The sequence below is a fragment of the Metopolophium dirhodum genome, chromosome 3 (assembly GCF_019925205.1).
Source record: "Metopolophium dirhodum isolate CAU chromosome 3, ASM1992520v1, whole genome shotgun sequence".
Classification (NCBI taxonomy): domain Eukaryota; kingdom Metazoa; phylum Arthropoda; class Insecta; order Hemiptera; family Aphididae; genus Metopolophium; species Metopolophium dirhodum.
Genome location: NC_083562.1, coordinates 32,917,843 through 32,944,241, shown reverse-complemented (window position 1 = coordinate 32,944,241; position 26,399 = coordinate 32,917,843). Strand labels below are relative to the sequence as shown.

The following is a 26,399-nucleotide window of genomic DNA, read 5'->3' as shown; positions in this document are numbered from 1 at the left end:
ATTTTTAAGAAAACAATATAAAATTTAATTTAACTAGGTATAGTAATAATTGTTAACTACTTAAATAATATTATGTAGCTAAAAGTAAGTATTATCATCGTATAAAATATTGGTGTTAAGGCCACTCTAAAATCTATTTGATATCAATGGTACGTCATAATATTATATCCTAACTCAGAATTTCATTCCAAATAATATTCTAGTTTTAAGTAATGCTTGCAAGAAAGGGATCAATATAATTTTTAAAACTAAATTTGTGAGATTTTTAAACCACATTTATTACAATTCAAAGGATATAAACAAAAAAATGTGGATCGGTTATTTCCTGGTATATGTAAATAGAAAATACATGTTAACGAGAGTTTGAATATATTTTAATAATGGAAATCGGAAATCGGAAATCGGAATTGTGATGTACAGTTGAATATTGTTACAATGAGTAGTTTATGACTATAAATGATTTCATGAAATTAGTCTAAACATTTTAAGAGTATTAATGTGCATCAAAAATAAGATGATAATACATAATATAAGATGAAGTGCAAAGTTGCAAGTTTAATAATATGTATTGAATTACGACAAAATAACAACGAATTCGTTTGAAGAAAAGTCGTTATATTATCATTAAAATGCTTACGTCATCGTTCGAGGTTATTAGCTATTCAAAAACACGGAATCAACTGCGGAAAATTACTAAAAAAATGTGTACCCATGGATGGGCAGTATCCTTTATTTTTTATATTTGGTAGTTTTAATGTTTTTATTATAGCTGGATACATTTTACTTTGGTGTATCATGCATCGTTTTTGATTTTTTTTACGCTAAGATACCGCAGGCAGTAAGGACAATATTCAAACGATAGTAAATTGTTCTCGGAATAATATTTAATAATTTTAATTACTTATTTAAATACGTTTTTAATTTGCTTCATATTATTTCCGAATCATACAGTTATAATTGTATTTTTTTAGAAATGTTATACTTATTAAAATAATTATTTAAAAAACTGGTGTGTTGTGTATTATATTATGTATTGATAGGTAAATTATTTATTGTATCTTATATATAATATTATGTATTACCTATTATAGTACATATTTAGATACGTTTTTAGAGTGGCTTGCACACCTCACATTATAATACTCGTGGTATGCGTATATTATATTATCAATCTGTTGAAATATCGTGTGGTTAAAAATAGATAATACATTACGTAATAAGACGTAATAATTTAACCAACCATAAGGTTTGTTTTGATTGTTACAACTAAATAATATTATAACACCTACTTGCACACCGTCTCCTTTAAGATCGTATCCGAGCAGAAACGTCAACGGCGCATAATCCCCGTTCTCGATGGGATATAATGCTATGGTATAATGGGTACGGTATTTTGAGATGTCGCTGGGTGTAATAATTACGCATTATATTATGCATAGTCGTCCCGAGATGCAGCCTGCTGCAGTGATTAATATATTTTCTGTTCCGAGAGACCTAAATCTTTTGCGCGCGAGGGGATCACGCACCGTGGCGATAACACAAGCGACGATTAACGTCGACGTCGACGTCGAGACATCGTTATATTATAAAACCGATAACACAGATGCAGCTGGCACGCATTAAATTAATCGTCAAATCCGATCGAATATTGTACGCGTTTATAGTGTCATTATTGTACATGATCGTCGTAAACTAATGATTTTCCGTATTGATAAAACAGCGACGTTTTCAGTACGCATCGAGTAGGTACAGAAATATTATATTATTATTTCAACCTTCAAATATCGTCCGCCGTTACACGTCTCCGGCGTTACGAAAAATTAACTGAGAGTCGTTTCATAAAAAAATGTATCAGCTTGACTTGTACACTGCAGCTGAAAGTACCGAGAAATTCTCTTTAGAGTTGTCTTCTAGTACTTTGCTTCCCGACCTTTTTGATATTACGATGACCCACTATTAGACCATTCTCTTGAAAGTCGATCTATAAAAATAAAAAATAAAAATCTAGTTGTAAACTTTAATAGCTTCTTGTCTAGTTATATAATCTAATCTTTTAATCTTGTGCTAATCTAAAGCTTGTGACTTATCAAAAAAAGTTCGTGACCCATAGTTTGGAATACCGTGAGTATATTATTATACTGTTTTGGTTTTATTCGAATTCCGTGAGAAGGATACCGTATTGTATACAATAATATTTTTATTTATTATACATGGTACAGTTCTGTTCTTCCCCTAAATTATTGAAACGTGAATTTTCATGTATAGATACTAGTAGTTTTTACAGTATATGTATAAATATTATTAATAATGATCCATACATTTTATTTATATTTCGGTAATTATATTTTGTTAGGAATCCTAGAAGAATAATAAGTAGGTACCTAAGATAAGTTTTATTGTTATTTTGGGGATTGAATTGGGTTGCGAAGATGAGCACATTGTACGTACCTAACGTTAAGACGCAAAGTGTGAACAATGAATTATAAAAGTTAAACATTTTATACAGTAAAATTACCGACATCCCGTCCAGTAACCAATTTTTCAAAAATCATGGAACTATTCACAATTTTAGAATATGTGTACGACGTACGTAAATGGGAATGAAATAATATTGCATAACAATAGACAAATCGCGTAAAAAATGCCAATTCATTTGAAGCATATTTTAAACTGTATGGGCAACCTATAATTTTATATTTTTATTACATATTAAACTATTAGCTAACGAAATTGGATTATTGTATTTATACTTGTTGTACTATCCTATAATTCAGTCCCTCATAGATTATTATAATATATACAGTATAAACTATTTTTAACAAATTGAATACATAAATAGAACGATTCGTCGGTAAAAAGTGAACGAATTCAGTCTGAAAAGCAGCATTTTGACTGTAAGACCAGTTGAATTTAAATATTTCGATTAAGGCATGATATCGAATTTTCAGCAATCAGCTGATGGACATAAAAAGTGGTTGACAACTGAAATAAGCAATAATATGAAATTGACTTGACGATAACATGATGAATGATGATTATATGGCCAACAGTACAAGGAGCATACATAAATAATCTTTTTCATATATTATATGGTTATAAATATAATATAATTTAATATAATAATATATACAATTTTTTTGTTTTACATTTTCGTTATCATGCCTTTATTCATAATAATATGAACGATAGTATAATTATTAATATTGTTTGAACCACTAAAAAAGTTGTGCCGTAAATAATAATTCAAATTAGATATTGAATCTCAGTAATTTACTACAAGTCACTATAATACTCGAAATAGGCATATTATGCCTACATATAATTTTAATTTACACACATTTTAGACCAACGTATTTTATTGATAAAAGTTGATGAGTAAATATAGGGATATAAGAAAGCTAATGCACTAAACAATTTTCAAAATATTTCAATTTCGTAATACCATTGAAAAGAATTGTTATTGGACGTTAAAACTAAATACAGAGCATTACTTATGTAATGATGGTTTTTTAAAAATTATTCTGTCAAAACGTCTGCTGAATGTTTAAATATCAACTGTTTTGTCTCTGTACACTTAAGCTAAATACATTTAGCAAAAAAAAAAAAAAATTTGTCGACTTTACTTGACGTTGGGGTACTCAACGGTTGTCATCTGTGTCGACTTCAATGGGAAAAATGCTTTTAATACAACATATTTAAGTCGTACATTATTACGTATCTGGTCACTATACAATATTGAATTATGCAAATATTGTTAATATTTTATAGTACTGCTCCGTTATATTCAATGCATTGCCATTCATTTAAAAATAATGTTTCAAGTTATCCAGTTTCACTTGGGTAGGTACTAGTTGATATACCTAAAATAATATTAATTTTTGTTTGTAAATTAATTATTTGTACCACTGTTAAATATATTTTATGAATGATACATATGTATATAAATACACCCATATATAATTTAATTGCAATCACTGCACTCATTTAATATTACAATATAATATATAAATAAATAATTATAATATTTTGTTATTACGTCATAATAATACCAATGGGTTATAATATCTGCGGCACACTGGAGTAACCTTCGATATGATATTTTAGAGACTAACCATGCTATATAATTTGTTTTAAATGATAATTATCAAAAAATTGTTTTTAAAAAAAACAAGGGTATCTACGCATTTTTGACACATATAACACAGATATGCATATTTTAGTTGGATTTCAGCTAATTTGCTGACGAGTTACTCTGGTTTGATCTCTCTTTGACGCACAATAATATAATTATTTGACATATTATACTAACTCTGTAAATAATGAGGTCATTTCGAATTAAATCAAAGTAAAGTTAGGCATGCAATTACATAAATAATTAAAACCATTGACGGATTTATAATTATCTTCAAAACGGCCGCTGCTCTTTATAAGTAACCAAATACTATATTAGCTACCTACTCAGCAATATTCTGAAGTAATTATTTTTTTTTTATTCAACTGAAAACTGTAACATAACCTGAGTTTTGTATTTCAAAATTAAAAATAAAATTTACTATTACCTAACTTTTTAACTAATTTATTTTATAATTTCTTAAATATATTGTATTAAATAGAGTTAAAATTATACTTTAAGTTGCACTCAGTTTAAGGTTTAAGTTCGTTTATTTTATTTTTATTATTATCAACATAATAACTCGACCAAGCTTAAATCAATTATTTATGAACTATTTACTCTGGTTGCTTATACCTAGTTTCGAAAACAGTTCGTTGAAAAATAATTTAAATTTATGTATTAAATATAATAAATTATAAATCTTTTTTTCCCTAAAATAAATTGTAATTACTGACAGGCCATCGGAAATATATTATACTTAGTTCGTTTTATGACACAACAGCATTGTTCTATTTTGATGTATTTATAATGAATACGCGATAAAAGTTGACCATAATACTTGACTTTGCAAAGTTTCCACGGGAGAAAATTCAAACTTTACCATGGAAAGTATTTCTATTTTCTATTTTTATTTTTTAAAAACTTATTATATTATTATACTATATTGGACGGTTTAGTTACAACCACTGGCACTTTTCGAAACTAAAGTTTTCGGTCAGAGCAATTAGTGTAGTCTAAGTAAAGTTTCTATGAGTTACGAATGTGACTTAAGTGAGTTGGCCATACTTTATAAATCAGATAATGTATAAGTTTCTTCTTCCATCATAACGGCTTCGTTTATTTTTATAACAATAATAATAACCGTTTGGCAGTCACTAAAACGGAGTGCAATTATTTACAGTCGTCAAATACATATTGTTACCAGGGTTGTGAATTTAATGCACCAGAAAACCATGAAATACGCATACACGCATGCACTCAAAATAGGAAAATATAAGCTAAAAGTTATAAAATATTCGATATTTTGGAAACTTAATACAAGAAAAAATTCCCATCGTACGTATTTTTGGTTTGGAATTGGCACCCATAGTAAGTGTAAACTGTATTTGAGTTGTATATGAAAAAATGTTAATTGCGAAAATAAATATAATATGGATGAGCTTTAAAAATCCAAATAAATTATTTTTGAAAAGATTTATGTAAATGTTAAATTCAACTATTTTAATATTTAAGTATCATAATATATATATATGTATAAAGTGTGACAATATTTTATACGCTCCAACGTCTAAAATATGCAAAATAGAATGTTATATAATATACAATAGCTATACTTTGAATACAATATTTTAATCTCAGTTATTTTGAACTTACAATAAAAATCTTCGATGTGCAAAATGTCGATATCAAATTCATAAGGTATGATTATTATAATTTTATACTTACGTATAATATTGTATTTGCGACGACCACGGTGGCGTCCAGCCTATATCTCTATATAACACTTACCACGTAAAATCGTAATTAAATTTATAATTTTTAATGATGACGAGGTCACATTCTACTGTGGGTTCATTTTATTGGTTTTTTTTTTTTGCTGTTTATTCCGTCGCATCATACCTCTGCAGCGCTGTGACGTATAATCTGGGAAGTTTGTTTAGATGCGGTGGTGGGTACACGACTGCAGAGCAATCAAAAGGGTTATATTTGAACGCGGATAATAATTATTGTTTGTGAATGACCATCGTCTGGAAAGTTTTGCTGTCGGACTATGTATATATTATTATTATTATTATTATAACATGTTTTACAACTGCATCTGGTACACACACGACAATAATAATATTATCGACTACAGAAATATTATAATATTTCAGTCGTACCGTTTTATACCGTCGTAAATTGTCGTTGGACTATCGCATCGTATAATTTATAAGCTTTTTGGGAAATTAGGAGGATTCCGTAAAATTAATTTAAGTCTCACTCACCTCGCCAACGACTACTTATGTAATTTAGCCATATAATTGTTTACCACATAATAATATTACACATAAATGCGACGGATTCTTACGTCAAGTTTAACCAAGCTAATCGATCAATACACATGGGTTGTATGATATACCACATATTATTATTATGACGTGGTGTCGATAATGTCTATATTATACTTTTTGTACGATATATAAACCGGAATGTGCACAACAATAATCACTGATCGTCCATACCAAAATATTTATACCATAAATCACGACATTGTAGATTAATATAAAAATAAAAATCTGATAGTATTATTTAATTTATAGTGTATAAAAAAAATGTAAGCAATTTAAATCAACAAAATTATGCGTATATGTATAATATTATTGACAAAACCATCCAATTCTAAATAATATACGAGTAGGTACTGATAAATATTGTATGTCGTACAGGTTATTGTTATTTTTAAATTTTACAAAAATATACTTAAATCGAAAACAGCAAAGTGAATTATATACTTTCAAGTATAGCTCCAGAATAAAACACCTGAAAATATTGCCATTCAAATTTCCAGTCAAATAAACATACCGTTGTTTATTATTTATTTAACGTTTCGTTATTTTGATTTTATTTGATCAAATATATGATGTTTAAAAATGAATTTACATCTATTTTTATTAATTTAAATAATTATTAGTCTTTATTCCGTTGGGACTTGAGTACATATCATTATATATTATCATAATTTTTTTACTATAATTAATAAATATTATGAATAGCTGCACAATACAACAAGTACCCACTATTTAATAATAAATTATATATATATATATATAAATTATATAATATTATTTTATTAGAATACCTACAAATGTTTGTAAGACGGCGTTTTGTATAGGCAATTGTGGTACATGTCATAGTCTTCTATTATTAAAACGTTTGAATAGTTGTTGTGCGTAGACATTTTATTTTTCACTGCAAGCGACACCATTATAATTTGATATTCATTCGAGTGAAAATTGATTTTATCTTCAATTAATTATGTAATGTTGTTATTTCCGTTTCTTTGTCTATTCGATTTCCATAATATCATCTGATTTCTTCGCCGGTCTCGTATTCGTCAGTGGCGTTTCCCGGATAATTAGCGATAAAGTTTGGAAATCATTCGTCAACAGGAATAAAATTATTATTTTCAATATTATAATACCTAATATCGGTTCGAAGACTTAATACGGCGTCCCTCGTATATTTTTAACACGACAATAAATTTGAAAATATCTAAAATACACTCCCACGATTTTTGGACGTTTGGCCCAAAATTGAAATTTCAGTGTAAATTTTTGTTTTCGTTGAATCCTAATTTTATCCATTACAGTGACCTACTCAATAATGCAATAATGTTGAACTGCAATCAAGACACACTATACGGCATGACATACCTAAGTTATATTTCTGGTGGTTTTGTATTTTGTTTATGGCCCCGTAGGCCATCATAACGTTATATTATATTATTATTGTTCTCGAGCTGGTTTTAGCTGTCGACAAACATTTACTCCACTAAAAAATACCGTGAAGATTTGTATTAGATGCCGGTGCAGCAGCTGTCAATGATAGGTATACCTATCTCATTTCCACGCGATTTCCCACCGTCGCTTATTATAATCTGCGTATATACGTAGGTTTCGAACGCCGATAAAGTGATGACGCCGAATAAAGCTAGTGATCAGTCGAGGAAATTTAAGTCGTTTTGACGCCGAACCGCTGGTTCATATTATTATTATATTATTATTATTTCATATTATTCTTAAAAATATTGTGACGACCAACGACATAATTTCTTAGCATCGACATCGTACATAGCACAATTATACATTTATAATACAAATTGTATCAAAACCATCGAATTAAAGAAAAAAAAATGTTTTTCCAAAATTCTTTATGTTTCCTAAGATTAATTTATTTACATGGTCGTTTAAATTTATTGTATTATTTTGCTCAGTATCATAAATTTCGGGCCACGTAAGGAGGACACCTAGCTGGTACCATTTTAATTTTGAAGTAAATAAATTAAGTAAATAGCTTGTATATGTAATATGTATATAATATTATTCATTAATAGTTACGATTATTACTATACTGTGATTTTTTCTTCTAACCAAATGTCATATCCAAACTTCTTTTAGAAAAAGTTTAAAACAAGAAAAATTAAATTGATGGTTTGGTATTCATGAAACTAGTCTCTTTCTTGCTCCATATTAATTTAAATTTTATAAATATGAAAAATGCATAAACACCCACTCTTCACATTTGTTATGTTAAAACATCAGGGCAAAATTCAAAGATAATTCTTAAATTAAGATATATTTTTCCAGCTGCAAATATATATTGTATATGAAATGTGTTTTCAAGGGTTGTAAATGTTTAAGTCAGATAAATGCGCACAGTACCACCAACACAATAATAATATCATACTTTGTATGCTGTTTAAAATTTGTTACAAAAATTTAAATATAATATGAGTTCAATATAATAATACTGCAATCATTTAAACTTAACAAAAATATTAACAATTCATAAGAAATTGAAAAGGTTTTGTTATAATTTTTTTTTTTATTTAAAACTCTGTTGATACTAACCGACTACAAAAAGTCCGTATTTTCATCGGTTATAACGAATAGGACTCTAAGGCATGTGTAATATACAGCGTGTGATTGACTAATTTATCATTTAATACCTAATGCATTTGTTTAAATTCTGACTTTGTAATTGTTAAATTTATTTTGAATACGTACTTTATTTAAAATACTTAGAGATCATATTTGCCGTCTAAGGATCCTATAATATTAGTCTGTACAATTTAATAACCCAAAAACTATTATTATTGATTTCGATGTCGATTGTCGACCCCATCAACTAAACAGTTAATTTAAGATACGCAGTAAGAAAAGTGTGGTTTTCATTTGAAAAAGTGAAAAATTCGTACCACCCATAAATAATGGTGTTTAGCAATGTTTTTTAATATTTGAAAATGGATACTCAAAATTCTGAAAAATCAAAATTCGAATAAATAAATAACAAATGCCCCGCTGTAAAATAGGAGCGAACGAGTGAATCGGTTCGTATGTTTATAATATATACATTGTGTCTTGATAAAGTATGTGTATTGTAACGCAAAACGCGTGGCATTTTACGAAAGAGCAAACAAAATATTAATAATAATAATAATAATAACATTTGTGCATAACATACGCGCGACTGACGGCGGATAAAGGTCGCGTCGTCTACCGAAATAACGGCGGCGGCGGCGCTTGTAACGTCGTCTGTTGTTATTACCGTACATCAGTCGTTGAGCCAATGGCGTCGTTATAATAATAATAATATACGATACGACAATATTTTTTCGGTCCTTTTTTCCTCCGACCGTATATTATTATGTAGGTATAATATTTATTTTTGTTTTCGAAATTATTTTTCGGGTGACCGCCGCCGTTTTTGTTGTTGTTATCATTGTTATTGCTATTCTTATTTCTTTCGCAGGGCATAGTGCCGTTAATCGATCGGACAATGTAGGCTACAGCTGGTGAAGCAATTAGAAGACTTGAATTTGGAATTTTCAAAACTGAATTATGTTTTTCCAAAACATTTGAATCTATTCGGTTACTGGTATATCGCATACATATATTATTCGGGCCATACACCGTTTTACATTATACTGTACATTATATATTATTCTAAGACATGGAACATGTTTATAAAAATATGTTCTATACCGAAATGTAACAAATTATTACCGTGTTTAGGTTTCATTTTTAAATTATTATTCTAAACATTTCTAAAATTCCCCAAAAACTTAACACATCTATTATATTGTTACAGTTACAGTTGAATACTATGTAGTTTATACTGTCAGCTGTGGTCGAGGGTGGACGATAGTGACAGTTTTGACCTTCGATACCCAACAAATTATCGATTTCGTGTACTACAAAATAAAATATAAATTAAGTTTAAAAACTTTAAACACATTTTTGTAGGTATAAACTATAAATAAACCATCGTACACCGCCATGTTTAAATTGCATATTTTGAACATTGACACTTTTGACGATTTTTTTGTTGTGCTGTTTGATTGTTTTACATATTTTTAAAATGGTGTACAACAATCATGTCTTTACAATGTTGTCATATCACGGAGCCAGACGAATACAAAAACACATAATCGATTGCCAACCGAATAGTTTTTTTTTTATACATAGCGATTCAAATCTACCTAGACTCAATAAGCGGATCGGAGTGGCTGCATTTGTGTATTATATTCTATGAAATAAATATAGTTTCACCATACGACTCTGCTCCGTTCCACTGTATAATAATATATTGGTACGTGTAAGCGCTTTAAGCGTTTATAAAATATAATGACGCTAAAATGACAGCCGACGTTTTCAGAAAACCGTTGTGAGTGTGAAAAATAAGTGCACCACTTGTCTGTAATAACCAAATGTTCTAACCAGAAAATGTCGATTTTAATAATATATAATTCTATTTTTTGCTGTTCTACTCCCGTTTGTACAATCGTACAATCGCAACTACATAAAAACCAAACCGAATCACCGAGGACAATGTGCACTCAAAGTTACCTACTACGATGTTATAATATATCACATTATAAGCTAACTATGACTAACTGAATTTGACTGACTGATATTTTTATTTTGTTGAGTTTTTAACCGTGTATGTGAAATTGTATTAATATAGTATACAGAACGGTTCTTTTGTTTGTAATATCAATAGTTAGGTTAGATTAGTTATATCAAAAAGTATAAAACCTTTGAAAATATATTTTTAACGTAATTTAAAGTCATTACAAATCAAATCTTCGAAGAAAAAATGATTATTTTATCGTTATAATTTATAAGTATTTAATTTATTGAATAAAGTATTCGTTTGTAGTTTCATATTCAAAAGCAACATATTATCAAAATGTTGTATTATTATTATTTCATGATGCAATAGTAAGAAATTATTTAATTATTATTTCTTTCAAAAACCTTGTTTTGTAGTGTCTTCATATCATCTAAAAAACATGTTTCCTAAAACACTAATACTTAACTAATAATTATTAAATATGTTAAATATAGACATAATGTCATAATATAGGTTTTAACTATAATAATCACCCAGTGTATAATAATTAATGTTAACTATCGAACATTGTGCGTTTGATTTATGTTAGTCATATATATTTTCATCAATCTATACCTAGAAACAATATGGTTTTATTACCTTTTATGCACTAAAGCGTTTCTTCGGCTAAACACGAGAGACAAGACATGCGTATTATAATTATTATGCGTTTAGAGCGTCAAAGGAGTAACGTAAAACATATATCACTGCGTCGTCGTTGTTATTATAATCGTAATTTACGTCTCAGTAGTTAAACGTAAAAAACATACGCAATAAAAAAAAAAAAAAATGATAAAAATAATAAAAGCTAAAATTACTCGTTATAACGCGTGGTTAGACATAAATACGAATGAATGTGTTTTTTTTTTCATAGGATTATGTATCTAAACAATTATTCCTTTGAAGGTTCATTTTCGACTTCCGAGGCACGTCAGATAGACAAACGATACTACAATGTTACCCGGTTTAGGTGTGTATAGGCTCTTATTATTTTTATATAATCGCAGTCCGTCAATAGAAGCGAGTGATATTGATAACAATACATCGAGTGTGATCAATATACGTCACGATGAAAAAGAAAATTCACTATTTTATACTGTCGTGCCTCGTGCGAAATCTATTTATACATCCTTTGTAATTTATCATAAAATTATTATTACACAGTTTACCCGCTAGAATGGAGTTCATAAAAAATTCATCTCTGATGCCTTAACGACGAGCTATTTGGCTATGTGAAGATTGGCTGGGCATAAGAACAAATAGGGAATGCGGAAGATACGACCTTAGGGTAGATTACTAAAAAAGTATAGAATTCCAAATAAGAGAACCGAAGACAAATAAATCGATTCAAATAAAGTTATTTTCTCTTCATAGTTCTTAGTTTCACAGTCTTAAGTTTTTTCAACAAAAAATAACGATTTGAAGGTATATTTTGTTAGTTGTAACATCCTATAGGTATGGCCATTAAAGTATGTTAATTATTAATTAATTTATTAATAAAATAAGTTAAGACTATAATAATACAGTTATAAATTACCTGGTAAATCATAAATGGAATACAGTAGCATAGTATATATGTGTTTAGAATAAGTTAAGTCCACGATAGCTTCAAAACAATTAGAATCATTGAAATCTATTTCGATTTCAGAATTAAAAAAAGTATTAGAAATAAAAATAAATGTAGGTACCTATGGCAAAAATAAAAAATAATTTTATATGTTGAATTTATTTAAGTTATCGTTTGTATTTGATTGGAATCGGCATTGAATCGAAATAAACACACCTGTATTACCAAGCATAGTATTTATCGATATTTTTAACTTCTACCTATGTTTATATATATATATGTATTATTGAACAATAAGGAACTTGGTCTGGTTAGAACATATTTTTCTCTTTCATTTTGTATAGTCACATTATATACTGAGCAATTAATTTAACAAAAGGTGGTCATTGTTTCAAAAAAAAAAAAAAAAAAAATAAGTAAAAACTTGAAACATATAACAACTACGATGATATGAATATAAAGTAAAAATTTAATTTTTATCCAACAATTTTGTTTTGTCAAGGCTTAAAATGATGTTGGCATAGAATAAATATTTTCAAAAACGTTAGGGTTTTCTGAAATAATGATAATATTGTCTTATGTTAAATGGATCACTCCGTATGGTAGTTAGCTGATTTTACGTTAACTATTTGAACTCATTTATATAATATTATTATAAAAGTACATATTATTAAAATAATATATTCTCGCAACTGCCACGTGTGTGTGCACGTTTTCGGTTTCGTGTTTTTGGTCGATAATATGTTGTTCGAAGTTTTCACGTGGGTTTTGATTTAGAAAAACGAGTGTACTTAAAATATGATGTGTCGTGAGTGTTTGGGATTTGCGAATGTAATAATAATACTATATTGTACAAACAAACGCCGTTGCTGTCGGTGTGTACGTTAGGCGAGTTTTGTTAGGTGCACGTGCGCGGCGAAAAGTTTATCGCACACAGTTATATTTGTTCGAACGTTATCCGTAAAAAAGTTTTCGTGGTTAAAACAACAGTGATAAACATAAGAAATACACACACACTTCGATGGTCACGGGCGTATTATTCGCTGGTGTTGCCTTGTTTAGTATTTTTATTTCATAATATATAATTACTGTTATTGTCGTCGTTTTTGTCGTCATCGACGATGTTATTATTGAAAAACACTGATGGCTAATAACACTAAACATATTTTGTTTGGAAGTCGTGAAAAACTTGTGAGAAAATCAAAAAATGTTCCAGTCTATTCCGGACGACGGTATAATAACAATAAAGTATACCAGTTTAGTGAACGTTAGGTCAAAAGCGGTTTAATATTACAATAAAATAACATTTTGTTAATGATATTCCTTAAGAAGTGGACGCCACATCCAAAAGACGTGTTGTCCCCTCACAAAAGTGGACGACTCACTTTGAATTAAAATATCGAAAAAACTGAAACTAAATCACAGGGAATATTGTACACTTTAAATAAATTGTACTGTGAGGCAATTCACTTAAATATCAAAATTAACGGAACTAAACGTGTATAAGGCTGCGAATAAATTTGCCACGTCACGCGCTTGTAAGACGGAGACAATAACAATAATTATATTAATGCAGTTGTTGTGTGTCCTTTCAATAAAATAATAAACCAAAGTACAATATTGGAAAACAGCCTAAAAATATCTAAAAGAAACCGTACTAGAACGTCTTTCGTGTGAATTACCAAACGAAAACTTAAAGCTGCTTAATTGATAGAGGTGGCTTAACGTTAAACCGTGTTCTCGTAGCCATTGTTCGCGTTACAATAAAGGTATGCCTACATATATAATATTATAGTATACGCCAATAGTTCAAATTATTCGATCCTCCGTCAGATATAGCATTTTAAAAATGATAATCTTTGATATTATGAAATGTTTAGTAGATTCATGAATAATTATAGGTCTATAGTATCGATAGTAACCAGTTTCATGATTACGATCATAACAAATATTATACCTAGTTTAATATAAATATTTATTTAACATAGGCACAACTGTATTTGTAGTGCATCAGGGACTGAAAAATTACGCAAAATGGCGTTTTGTGAGTGAGCATATTCATGTACAAAGTAAAACTATATTTATTGACGTCACGATAAACGAAAAAAGATCCTTAATTTTATAATGTTGCAATTATAAAATCATTTTTTTTTTTTTTTAATACCTATGTAAATATTATGTAATACTTAGACCCAAAAGAACCAAAAAACAACATCCACGTTGCTCGTAGTTCCGGTTCTAATAATGATTATTTTCGGTTCGGTCCTGAACGCAGTGCGGTGATAATATTATACGCCTGTGGTTTAGTAATATTATTATTGTCGTCGTTGTGTTGTTATATTAATATTATTATGTACATATTATTATTTATAACGTTAGACGGACACGAAAACATGGTGAATACAACGGGGATGAATAATGCATACGACTTTAATTCAGTATCGCACTCGCAAACGCGGGGGAGGTTCTTCACGCAGATGTTGTGTTTGTGTGTATGTATAATAATAATAATAATATTATGATGGAACGACGACGACGACGACGACGACGATGATGGTGGTGGTGTGTCGATTAGGAAGATGCGACGAGGTGGTGGTGGTGGTGGTGGTGGTGTATAAACTTTGTGGCGTCCCGATGGCCGCGAAAGAAACCGTGAGATAGGTACTGTAAGTCGAGAAAAAAATCAGCGATACCTCTATCAAACCAAATCGACAATCGACTACAGAGTACTGCGTCTCATTATACGTATTACACGGGTTCTGGGGGGACGGTAAATTATGGGATTTCGTGGAATGTTTCGTGCAAAAACAAGACATCCGTTGGAAATCGTATTTATATGTGCAGGGCGTGCAGGCGCATACTACAACGCGGAGATCAATGATGTCCGCGGGCAAAAAGAAGAGGAACAACCGTCGCGTTCGTAACTTAATAATGTTATAATTTGTATATGTGTCGCCCAACACTTGGCGGAGAAAACGTATCGGATCTCGCTGAAATTTCACGTTTTAAAATATGAAATAGTTCTTATAAGCATAAATTTAAACCAAGTTCACGAACTCATTAGTACATTTTCACTTCGTCGATTTGTTCGGGGCGAGTTTATCAGAGCCAAATTGGCTTGGAAGTTATTTTTTTTTTTGAAAAACGTACTGACTTTTCATTGCCGACACGATTGTGTTGAAACTTGACTTCCACGCAATATGGCCAACAACGGTTTAAAGCCATTCGACTTTCGTGGAGAAAAAATCAGCGATACCTCTATCAAGCCAGGTGTGACCTGTCGGCAATCGACTACAGAGTGCTGCGTCTCATTATACGTATTACACGGGTTCTGGTGGGACGGTAAACTATGGGATTTCGTGGAATGTTTCGTGCAAAAACAAGACATCCGTTGGAAATCGTATTTATATGTGCAGGCGCATACTACGACGCGGGATCAATGATGTCCGCGGGCAAAAAAAAGAGGAACAACCGTCGCGTTCGTAACTTAATAATATTATAATTTGTATATGTGTCGCCCAACATTTGGCGGAGAAAACGTATCGGACCTCGCTGAAATTTCACGTTTTAAAATATGAAATAGTTCTTATAAACATAAATTTAAACCAAGTTCACGAACTCATTAGTACATTTTCACTTCGTCGACTGGTTCGGGGCGAGTTTATCAGAGCCAAATTGACTTAAAAGTTATTTTCTTTTTTGAAAAACGTACTGACTTTTCATTGCCGACACGATTGTGTTGAAACTTGAGTTCCACGCAATATGGCCAACAACGGTTTAAAGACATTTAAATACCCGTATAATGGCTGTACGTTACTTTGAATCGGTATTGAATACCTATATCATAAATTGTAAATCAATTTTTCTTAAATTTCGGCAAAAATCAGCCATATTAAGCCATTTTAAAAAGGCAAGCATGACGTATTCTCGAATAAAATATACTCGGTTACTATATTATGGCTAAGCGATAAACTAATTTATTAAGACGTAATTCAGATTTTGGATTTAGTATTTCCGGAAAATCAATTAGGTGGATGTTTTATTTCCTGATATATATATATATATATATATATATATATGATGCCTGTAACAATTAGGTATATTATTACAATCACAAAACCAGATGATGAGGTCATAATATTATATTACCCATACAGTGTCATAATGATCGCGTTTATAATGTATAATATCATTTTGTAGCGCACGTCCAAGAGGGTGCCGCCGGTAAAACAATAATTTTACCATCCCACTGCATAATTCATCACATTTTAAGATATATAACGTCCCAAAAATGCCAAACTTTGTCGGGGGTACTCAATCCTTGTTTTCTCTTAAAAATAATATATTATTATACGAGCCGAGAAACGGCAAGAACGGTGCTTTTATTAGTATATATACATGTACGCATCGGGGTGGTAAAGAGAGGGGCGTATGGGTCAATGCATTATCGAAGAGGTTGTTTGAAATATAAATGATTGCGGAAAGCTTCGACCCTCATCTAACGGATGGAAAGTCAAAATGACCGTAAAATTTAAATTCAGATATCGGTGTATTACGACGGGTTTCCTTGCGGGCCGAACGTCCGCCGCCTCTGCCGACAAATACCGAATTCCTCATACGTTTAAAATCCATCCTCTGGGATGTATACGTGTACGTGGGGGAAACTGTTTCCACGAGACTAAAAGGTTGCTACATTAATTTTTTTCTGAAAGGAAAATTAAAATATCGTCTCGTGGAACCCACGCGAAATATATTATTATTTCACTCCATTTCAGCAGTTTTATCAAATGGAAGGTATAATATAATCATATGTGTATACTCTACTGCAGACACAAACCAGAGTCGAATATTCTACGTCATAGAAAGTGATTAAAAAGATTAAAAAAGCGTCTTATCGTCGTTGTTCGTTTATTGACGCATATTATTTACCCTCAACATATAATTGTACTACCTAGTGCATATACGATTTAGATCGTAGACATAATAGTGCACTTACTGGTTGTACTCGTATAGTATAGTTGGATCCCGAAATGTTTTTCAGTTAATATCCTACACCACGGTGTCGCATCAATTGGACGTGGTCGGTTAAACACAAGATAATATTACAAAATGTTGAAGTTTTTTTTTTAAATAAATTTTTTTAGCAGATATTATTACTTACAATTTAAACGTTGAACATTATACATTTAAAATTCATCACATATTTTATCTTTATTGCTGTCCATATCGTTGAAATATGTTTATTGTGAACATCATAATATAAAATATATTATTTGACTCATATAGAAATTACATAATATTAGCATCAAATAGCTGAGACTAATCTAGTATATTATCAAAACAAATCTGGAACCCGAGTAGGAAGTATAATAATTTAATTTCGACCCAACTCGCTCACACAGCATTTTAATATTTCCCAACTATGGTAAAAATATTTTCAGGAAAACAATATAGTTGACAAAATATTTGAAAAAGTTGCGTAAATAATAAAGAAATATTTTATTTATATTTTTTAGCCAAGAAGTTCACATTTTAATCATATATTTTTAAAAAACAATTTCACGGAAACATTATAAAAATATTAAGTCAACATTTTTGTGCAACCATATAGTCCAATATTTTGTTATGATGAGAATAAAATATTCATACAATATTATTAGTCAAATATTCATTATTCAAGCACTCCAAAATATTTACAAAATATAACCATTTCCCAAATGTTGTGTGGGATCGTATGCATCCGATTGTATTAGTCGTGTACTGCTAGTGCTAAATTATTAGGAAGGTAAACTACTATAGTGAACGATTACTAAGTAACATTATAGGGAAGTACCTCCATATGGTAATAGGTACTTACTTCGATAAACCATTGCAAGATGTGTGTATTAATTTATAAGTTGCTGCGAGCAATTTGAATAAAACCCTAATGAGTATTTTTAAAAATTATATTATGTTTTAATATTATCTGAATTCACCTCTATGGGTTGAAGTGTCTACCTAACAATCTCGCTCTTATTCTACTGCAACGCACTGCAATCGGATTACACCACACCGTGTAAACGTCGAAAGTCTAACGGTATTTTTTTCTCGAGCACAACGCTGTGCAATGATCAGCACTTATCGTTGAATATATTTTACGTAAATACCTACACCACCGAACAGGGAGGATTAATCGTTCAGTATAACATTTTATGTAAGTCATGTACGATAAACGCGCATGGCATTAATACCACCAGCCGCGGTCGTTGTTATCGATCGGTTTTTTGATCGGATGAAGTCAGAAGACGATTACTATATATTTTATTTTTTTGCATAAGAATTTAAAACCAAAACACAATAACTATGGTACGTAAATGTACGTACATCCATAACGATTCATACGTAAAGAATAATTGTATTGTTCCATTAAAAAAGGTGTCACTGACATACAAAGTACTTGGAGAAGTACATAAATTCCTCAAGAACTTAAAAACATTCAACGTTTGCTAATATAAATGCCAAATCTTCAGGTTTATTCATCATAAAATAATTGTTTAATTTAAGAACTTTATAGAAATAAAGTGCATTAAAAAAAATATGTGTTTGGTAGGTACCATTAATTGTCTAGATGCTGCAGTTTTATTATTTTGCCAGATATTAAATTTAACATAAAATTGTGCTGCTGTGTAAGCCGTATCACAGATTGAATAAAATAATGTTTTATACTATCGGCGAGTTGTGACAATATCAATAATATTTTTCTGAAATAACGACAATAAAATCACATACTTTTATTACAAATTATCTATAGAAATTAAAAATAATAATCTTGTTTTTTTTCTACGTTTAATTGAGGTACGATAAAAATCATGTAACTTGATTGATGAATGACAATTAAAGATATTTGTAGGTTTTGAACAGTATTCTGCATCTTTAAATCACCTAAAAATTGGCATCATACTTTTTTGTCCCTTCTCTAAATACATCTTTGGGTACATCACGTGTACGATTCGTTGATTATTATTTTTATTATTAAACCGTGAATAGGAAAACAATTTTGTCTGTCCTTGAAACGTGGTTAACGGATATTATTATTTTTTTGTCACGGAAATACCCATTTTTTTTTCAAAACAAACACATATGTTGTTCTGAAAGTAATTGGCACTGTAAATACACTTCCGTTTGCATTTATGTTCACACCAGTAAACACACACAGCAGACCGCGAGAAAACAAACACCTTAAAAATTGGTTTTCATAAATAGACGTAGGGACGTAGAGTGGAGTATTTATTGTGCTTTTTTTTTAAGCAGGTGCATATGATTACCAAAAAAATAAACTACTATATTGTAATTATATGTATAATAGGTACTTATTATACAGGTAACGTGTTTTATTAAAATTTAATAATAAAATATATTTAGTATAGCTTTTATGAAAAGTAAAATAATATGACCTTGTCGTGATGAAAACCATTTGAAGATCTATTTTTTGCCAACTTCAAGATTTTCGGTTTGCTGGGAATCAGCGGCGGCCGATCCACCAACAGAATCAACTTGTCGGTTTACTGAATCAAAGTTGGACGATTCGTACTGAGGTGAAGACGATGATTTTGCGTAACCAGATTGCGAAGACGAAACAGGAGTTTTGGATCCGTAAAACGACTGTTGGTCGAAACTGTGCGAGCCACTCTCCTGGGCTTGTCCAGATCCGGCATAGTTAGATCTTGTGTAGTCAGATCCAGCGTTATCAGATTCAGTTTTCCTGGACCCTCCAATAGAAACAACTTGTTGGTTTGATGAATCAATGTTGGACGATTCTGACTGAGGTAAAGACGACGGAACAGGAGTTTTGGATCCATAGAACGACTGTTGGCCGAAATCATATGAGCCATTCTCCTGGGTTTGTCCCGATCCAGCGTAGTTAGATTTTGTGAAGTCAGATCCAGCATAATCAGCTCCAGTCTGCACGGACCCAGCACTATAACCAACTTGTTGAGCTAGTGAATCAAAGTCGAATGATTCGTACTGAGGAGAAGACGACAATTCTGTGTATCCAGCTGTCGAAGATGGAACGGGAGTTGTGGACCCGTATAATTGCTGTTGTCCGAAACTGTATGAGCCACTCTCCTGGGCTTGGGCCGATCCAACGTAGTTAGATTTTGCATATTCAGATCCAGCGTAATCAGATCCAGTCTGATCGGACCCAGCAATGGAACTAACTTGTTGGGCTACTGAATCAAAGCCGGACGATTCGTACTGAGGTGAAGACGACGATGCTGTGTATCCAGCTGTGGAAGATGGAACGGGTGTTGTGGAACCATAGAATGACTGTTGGCCGAAACCATACGAGCCACTATCCTGAACTAGGCTCGATTCGGCGTAGTTAGATTTTGAGTAACCAGATCCAGCGTATTCTGATCCAGCCTGTCCAGATCCAGACACGAATGAAGATTTAACAAGGAGATTGTCGGTGACCGGAGCTGTGGTCGATCCGGAAGTGTATGACTTATACGATTCTTGCTGCACGACGATCGGTGACTGTTGATAGTAGTGGACGGTGGCGAATCGTTGAGCTGGTGATCGGACAGGAACAGGAACCTTGACCTCGTACGGTACGGCGACAGGATATGGGACACGCTTTTCAACCGGATATGGCACTGGCCTGTCGACATTTACGGGTACTTTGACCTGGACGGGGACCGGCACGTTGACTGGAACCTCGTATTTAACTGGGTACGGGATCCGCTTCTCGACAGGATATGGCACTGGCTTTTCGACCGGATACGGCACAGGCTTCTCAACAGCATACGGCACCGGGCGTTCGACGGCCACAGGGTATGGCACAGGTTTCTCGACTGGATACGGACGGTCGACGTTGACGCGCACTGGATAAGGTACCGGTTTCTCGACTGCGTATGGCACTGGTTTCTCATATGGTACACTCACTGGATATGGCCGATCGACAGGCACGCGAACTTCGTACGGCACTGGCTTTTCAACTGGATATGGGACACGTTTCTCTACCTCCACGGGATATGGTCTCGGAACGGGCACAGCGCGGTCGACATGCACGCGGACCGCGTATGGAACGTGCTTCTCGACAGTCACCTGGTATGGGTGTGGGACGTGCACCAGCACTGGGTACGGAATGCGCTTCTCGATTTGGACGTAGTATGGTACTGGTATTTCTCGATTGATGGTGATCTCGTGGGCTGGAGATGGTGCTGAGTGACCTCCGTACTGGGTTAAGGCGCTTCCCTGTGAGTACGAGTACGGGGCAGGGATGGGATGGGATCCAAATGAGTTGAAGGATTTGACTGTAACCGCTGCAGCTGGGCCAGAAGACAAACCACTAAACGCGAATGGTACGGCTGTAGACTGGGATTCGATTGTGAATGGGGCAGGAGTGGACTGGGAGTAGGAAGCGGCTATGGATTTGAATGAGTTTTCCGGTGTTATGGATGATGAGCTATAATCAAACGGGGCAGGAGTGGAGGATGAAGTGCTGTATTCAAATGGGGCAGAGGTGGGCTGGGAGCCAACCGTACCGTGGGGCTTAATTGAAACCACTGGGGAAGAGGACGAATCGCTAAACGCGAATGGTGCAGGAGTGGACTGGGATTCGATCCCAAATGTGGCAGGAGTGGACTGGGATTCGATCCCGAATGTGGCAGGAGTGGAATGGGAGTATGACGTGGCAATTGACTTGAATGAATCCTCTGGAGCAAAGGATGGTGCGTTGTATATTAACGGTGCAGGAGTAGACCGAAATGAACTGAACTGGAACGGTGCTGGAGTGGGTTGAGTACCGTATGTGAATGAAGCCGGGGCGGAAGACGAACCTCTGTATGTGTATGGTGCTGGGGTGGAATGCAAAAGTGATTTGAACACAAACGGAGCAGGCGTTGGTTGGGTGCCGTATACAAATGGAGCTGGGGTAGATGAGAGACCGAAAGACTTTTCACCGAACGAGAATGCGGGTTTATATGAATAAGCCACATTCGACTGATCGCTGGGTACAGACGCAAGATTTTCATAGTTGTTTGTGTTCTGAGTGTGCGCTTTATGGCATTGTTTAACGTTCTTAAGGTGTACGACATCTGCAAACGCACCGGATGCAACAAAAAGTCCTAGAACGACTGCTTGAAACTGAAAAAAAAAATGTTACGTTTGATTAGTTTAGGCGTAAGCACTTGCATTCATTTTATTTGAAGAAATAAATAGTCTCGAAAATATTTATAGACCAATGAGTAACCAATGAGTATTCAGCGTATTATTGAATTTTATTACTTCATAATATGATTCAATTTTATTAAACACCTCTCAATTATTATCATCGGGTTTCAGGCTATTTTCTGTATATTCATTTCAAATTATTCTATAATCCTAGCAATAAAATATTATAACCATTTTAAATAATTATAAAACTATCATTGTTTAACCACCTACGTTAATGACCATAGTAATATTATGTTTACGGGAACATTAATAAATTGTAACTATGCATGTTTATGATTTTCATCTACCCGATCTAAAAATTGAAAACAAATAGATAGTACCTGCATGGTTTTCATCAATAATTATATGATTAAAATCAATAGAATATTTTAAAAGGTTTTTAAAAATGTTTAAATTTCAAAATAGCAAGCTGAATGTACCAAATAATAGTTTGAGTAAATAAGTCAATATATTTATTAAATTAAACGTATACAATTTAATTAAATCATAGCGCAGTATTATAATCTTAACAGAGTTATAATTCTTGAAATAAGTTACTAAATTGATTTAATGTAACTACTAACTAATATTGTATGAGTAATTCTTTATTACAAAAATAAAAAACAAACTTTATGAAACGATTATGTATATTTTCCTGACAAGTGGACTTATTGCATTTTATTTAAATGTTTTTGATAGTAAAATATAAAGAGACGCCTCACTAAATAATACATTTTTAATATTATAATATGTTTTACAGGTTGGATGGGAATGTCATGCCCTAAAAAAAACGAAAAAAAAATGCTTTTATGCACTAAAAACTCAAAATAATGCACATTTATAATGCTCTTAAATCATTTTATTTTAAATAAATTTAGAATAAAAAATATTTTTATTAAATTTAAAACAAATTTGACTGCTCAATATCTATTTCAAGTAAAAATGTAGAAACGTAAGTTTTAATCTGAAAAGGAATTGTTCTCATTTGATTTGCCTTCGCCACTTGTCATCTTGATATTTACGTCATTCGGATTCATTCGATTATTAATAATAATATTTGATCACCTTGTTGGCAAAACCTTGTTGGCATGTTACAAAATTATTTTTTTAAGTAAAAATCTTAAAATTAAATTTGAAAAAAAACTGAAGTTTAGCGTTAGATGCCCTAAAAACAATAAAATTCTCTAAAAAGTAAAAATATTAGATATAAAGTAAAAACTTCGTATTCTGATTCAAAAATATATTAAACGTTTGTTTTAAGACACGCATCGCGTTGGAAGAATAATACAAAGTGCATCAAAATCCCAACTCTATGTATTACGTATACCTATTCATTATTTATATTTTATATTATTGTATTTAAAAGTAATGCGTTTTTGCACGACATAATCGCAATGTACACGGTGATGATATTAATCATATTGCATATTACATCTAATGTTAATTTTAAAAATTATTTGTTTACAGATAAAAACGAAACGAGATAGTTTTCAGTAATTGCCGTCAATTATTTATTCAGTGTATCTCACGGGGAAGAAAAACTTGGCGTCGCTTCAGTTTATCGAATAGGTAAATATTACAATCGAAATGTATAATAAGTATAATTATAGTTCTTACCATAGTGGTAGCCATCGTGCACTTGGCTGTCACCGTGATCTTTCGACGGTCGAGTCACTTGCAGTTACCAACTACAACTGCTGCTGGACGACGATAACTGTGCACTGTACTCTGACGATTGTCGCGTTTTACTGTATATATAATATCAGTGCATCTTTTCGGATTATCTCCCGAAAACCAGTAATTCAAGATGAGAGAATGTTATTTTTTTGTCAATTTCAACGAATCTTGTTATAGGTTAAAATAATAATAATATTATGTACCTACCTAGGTATAATAATATAATACCTCTTACTAAAAAGTAATCACCAGTCGTTTTATCAGTTAATTTATTTCTGGCTTTGAAAATATTATTTTAGGTAGTTTAAACTCATCACAGTTCAAGCAGTTTTTCAAAAAGTTAAATTTTTAAATTTTTTGTTTTTTCATACCGTACTATATTTCCGAGGATTCCGATAAATACCAATCGAATCCGTACCATCTGTGGTTCATAATTAGTCAAAAATTATAATGGTGTTACATATTTTAAATTTGATTGACCAGTGTTTGGTACCCCACAAAAACGGTAATAAAATAAAACTTTAGTTGCTCAAAACAATTATTATAACTAATTACTAACGAAATGTTGGAAATCAAATTTTAATCTAAATCGAAATCTAATTAAATCTAAATATTTGGCTTAGGAATATAGAATAAAAAATGTATTAGGTACCAAATATATTTTTCAAAAATGTTTTGTTCAAATAATGTTTTGAAGTACCTATTATGTAAAATAACAAATTTCGTAAAAGAAACATAAATATTTACTGAAAATATATATTGTTTAACGATGAAGGGACCCCCCAGTCTGTTTAATATACGTAATATACGTAATAATCAACACGACAATAACACAATAATCTTCTTTCCGGTTGAGGAGTAGGTGGAGGTGAAGAAAAAGAAGACGACGACAAAAAAAAATAAAAATACAGTCGATCCGTTCGCTGTTTTTTATTAATAAATTATTACGATTTTTCTCCTAATTTAATATGTAATTCGTATTTTTTATTAGTACATTTCGCCGTTCGCGCGATGCGTTTTCGAAAACCGGTTGTTCGCACCACATTATTTTAATTCGATTACGTCGTGAATTGTTGCATAGGCCGACGCGCCGCCGTACCGAAAGTATCTCGTCGACCTTTCGTGGCACTCCGACGCTGTACGACCATAATAATTTTACCATAAATATTATATCTTATTATTGTTATTATCATACCAACACGATAATACTATTAATTCGTTTATATTTTAACAATACTACGCTCGTCATATTATTATGATCGTCGTCTTGGCGATCTGTTTTCACTGGTATGAGATCATCCACAACGAATTACAATGGACTGCACGACGTGTACTTATTACAGGATCGGTAATCAGCGCCCACATTACCTATTATTGCTATAATATTGTTTTGTTTATCATAAACACGCGTTGTAAACATTTATAGTAAATTATTCAACTGAATTGTGTACAGTTGTGGTCGTCCTTCGGTAATTTATTTGGTCAGTATACTGTGTCTTCCGATAACTTATTTGTGCCGTTGGTAAATTATCTCGTTAATAGGTCATAATATTTTATTCGAGTTTTCATATAATATATTTTTAACAGTATAAATTATTTACAAAGTATGCCGAGAATAAAACTTTATTTTTTATAAATAAGCGAAGAAATTTAAAGATAATACGCATTATTATTGTTTCTTTAACTTTTTATTATTTTTTCGTGCACGTATTTTATTGAACAGGAAAATATTTCTACGCCGATTACACATATTATTTTTTTCGACATTTTCATAATATTGGACATAATAAAATAATTATGTTATATTTCGTATCTCTTTATTATATCCGTACACTAATGTGTTCTGTTTGACGTCATACACATTGCGCTTACCATCGATCGGCCGGTCTTGCGGTGTTCACTTATTCG

At 31.7% G+C, this 26,399-nt stretch overlaps 2 protein-coding genes across 9 annotated transcripts in view; one reads left to right on the top strand and one right to left on the bottom strand.

Annotated features, from left to right (window-relative positions):
* The window catches only part of LOC132940339 (potassium voltage-gated channel protein eag), a 221,152-nt gene that overhangs the window by 76,285 nt on the left and 118,468 nt on the right, over window positions 1-26,399 (top strand). For all 8 annotated transcript variants that reach the window (XM_061007871.1, XM_061007868.1, XM_061007874.1 and 5 more), the window contains exon 4: window positions 24,282-24,383. The gene's annotated coding sequence lies outside the window, so the exon portion shown is untranslated. The remainder of the gene's footprint in view (window positions 1-24,281; window positions 24,384-26,399) is intronic.
* LOC132940341 (uncharacterized) lies at window positions 19,942-24,582 on the bottom strand. Its single transcript, XM_061007876.1, has 2 exons — window positions 24,432-24,582; window positions 19,942-22,745 (listed from the first exon to the last, which is right to left on the bottom strand). The coding sequence occupies exons 1-2, from the start codon at window positions 24,444-24,446 to the stop codon at window positions 20,079-20,081; spliced, it is 2,682 nt and encodes an 893-aa protein (XP_060863859.1). The 5' UTR covers window positions 24,447-24,582; the 3' UTR covers window positions 19,942-20,078.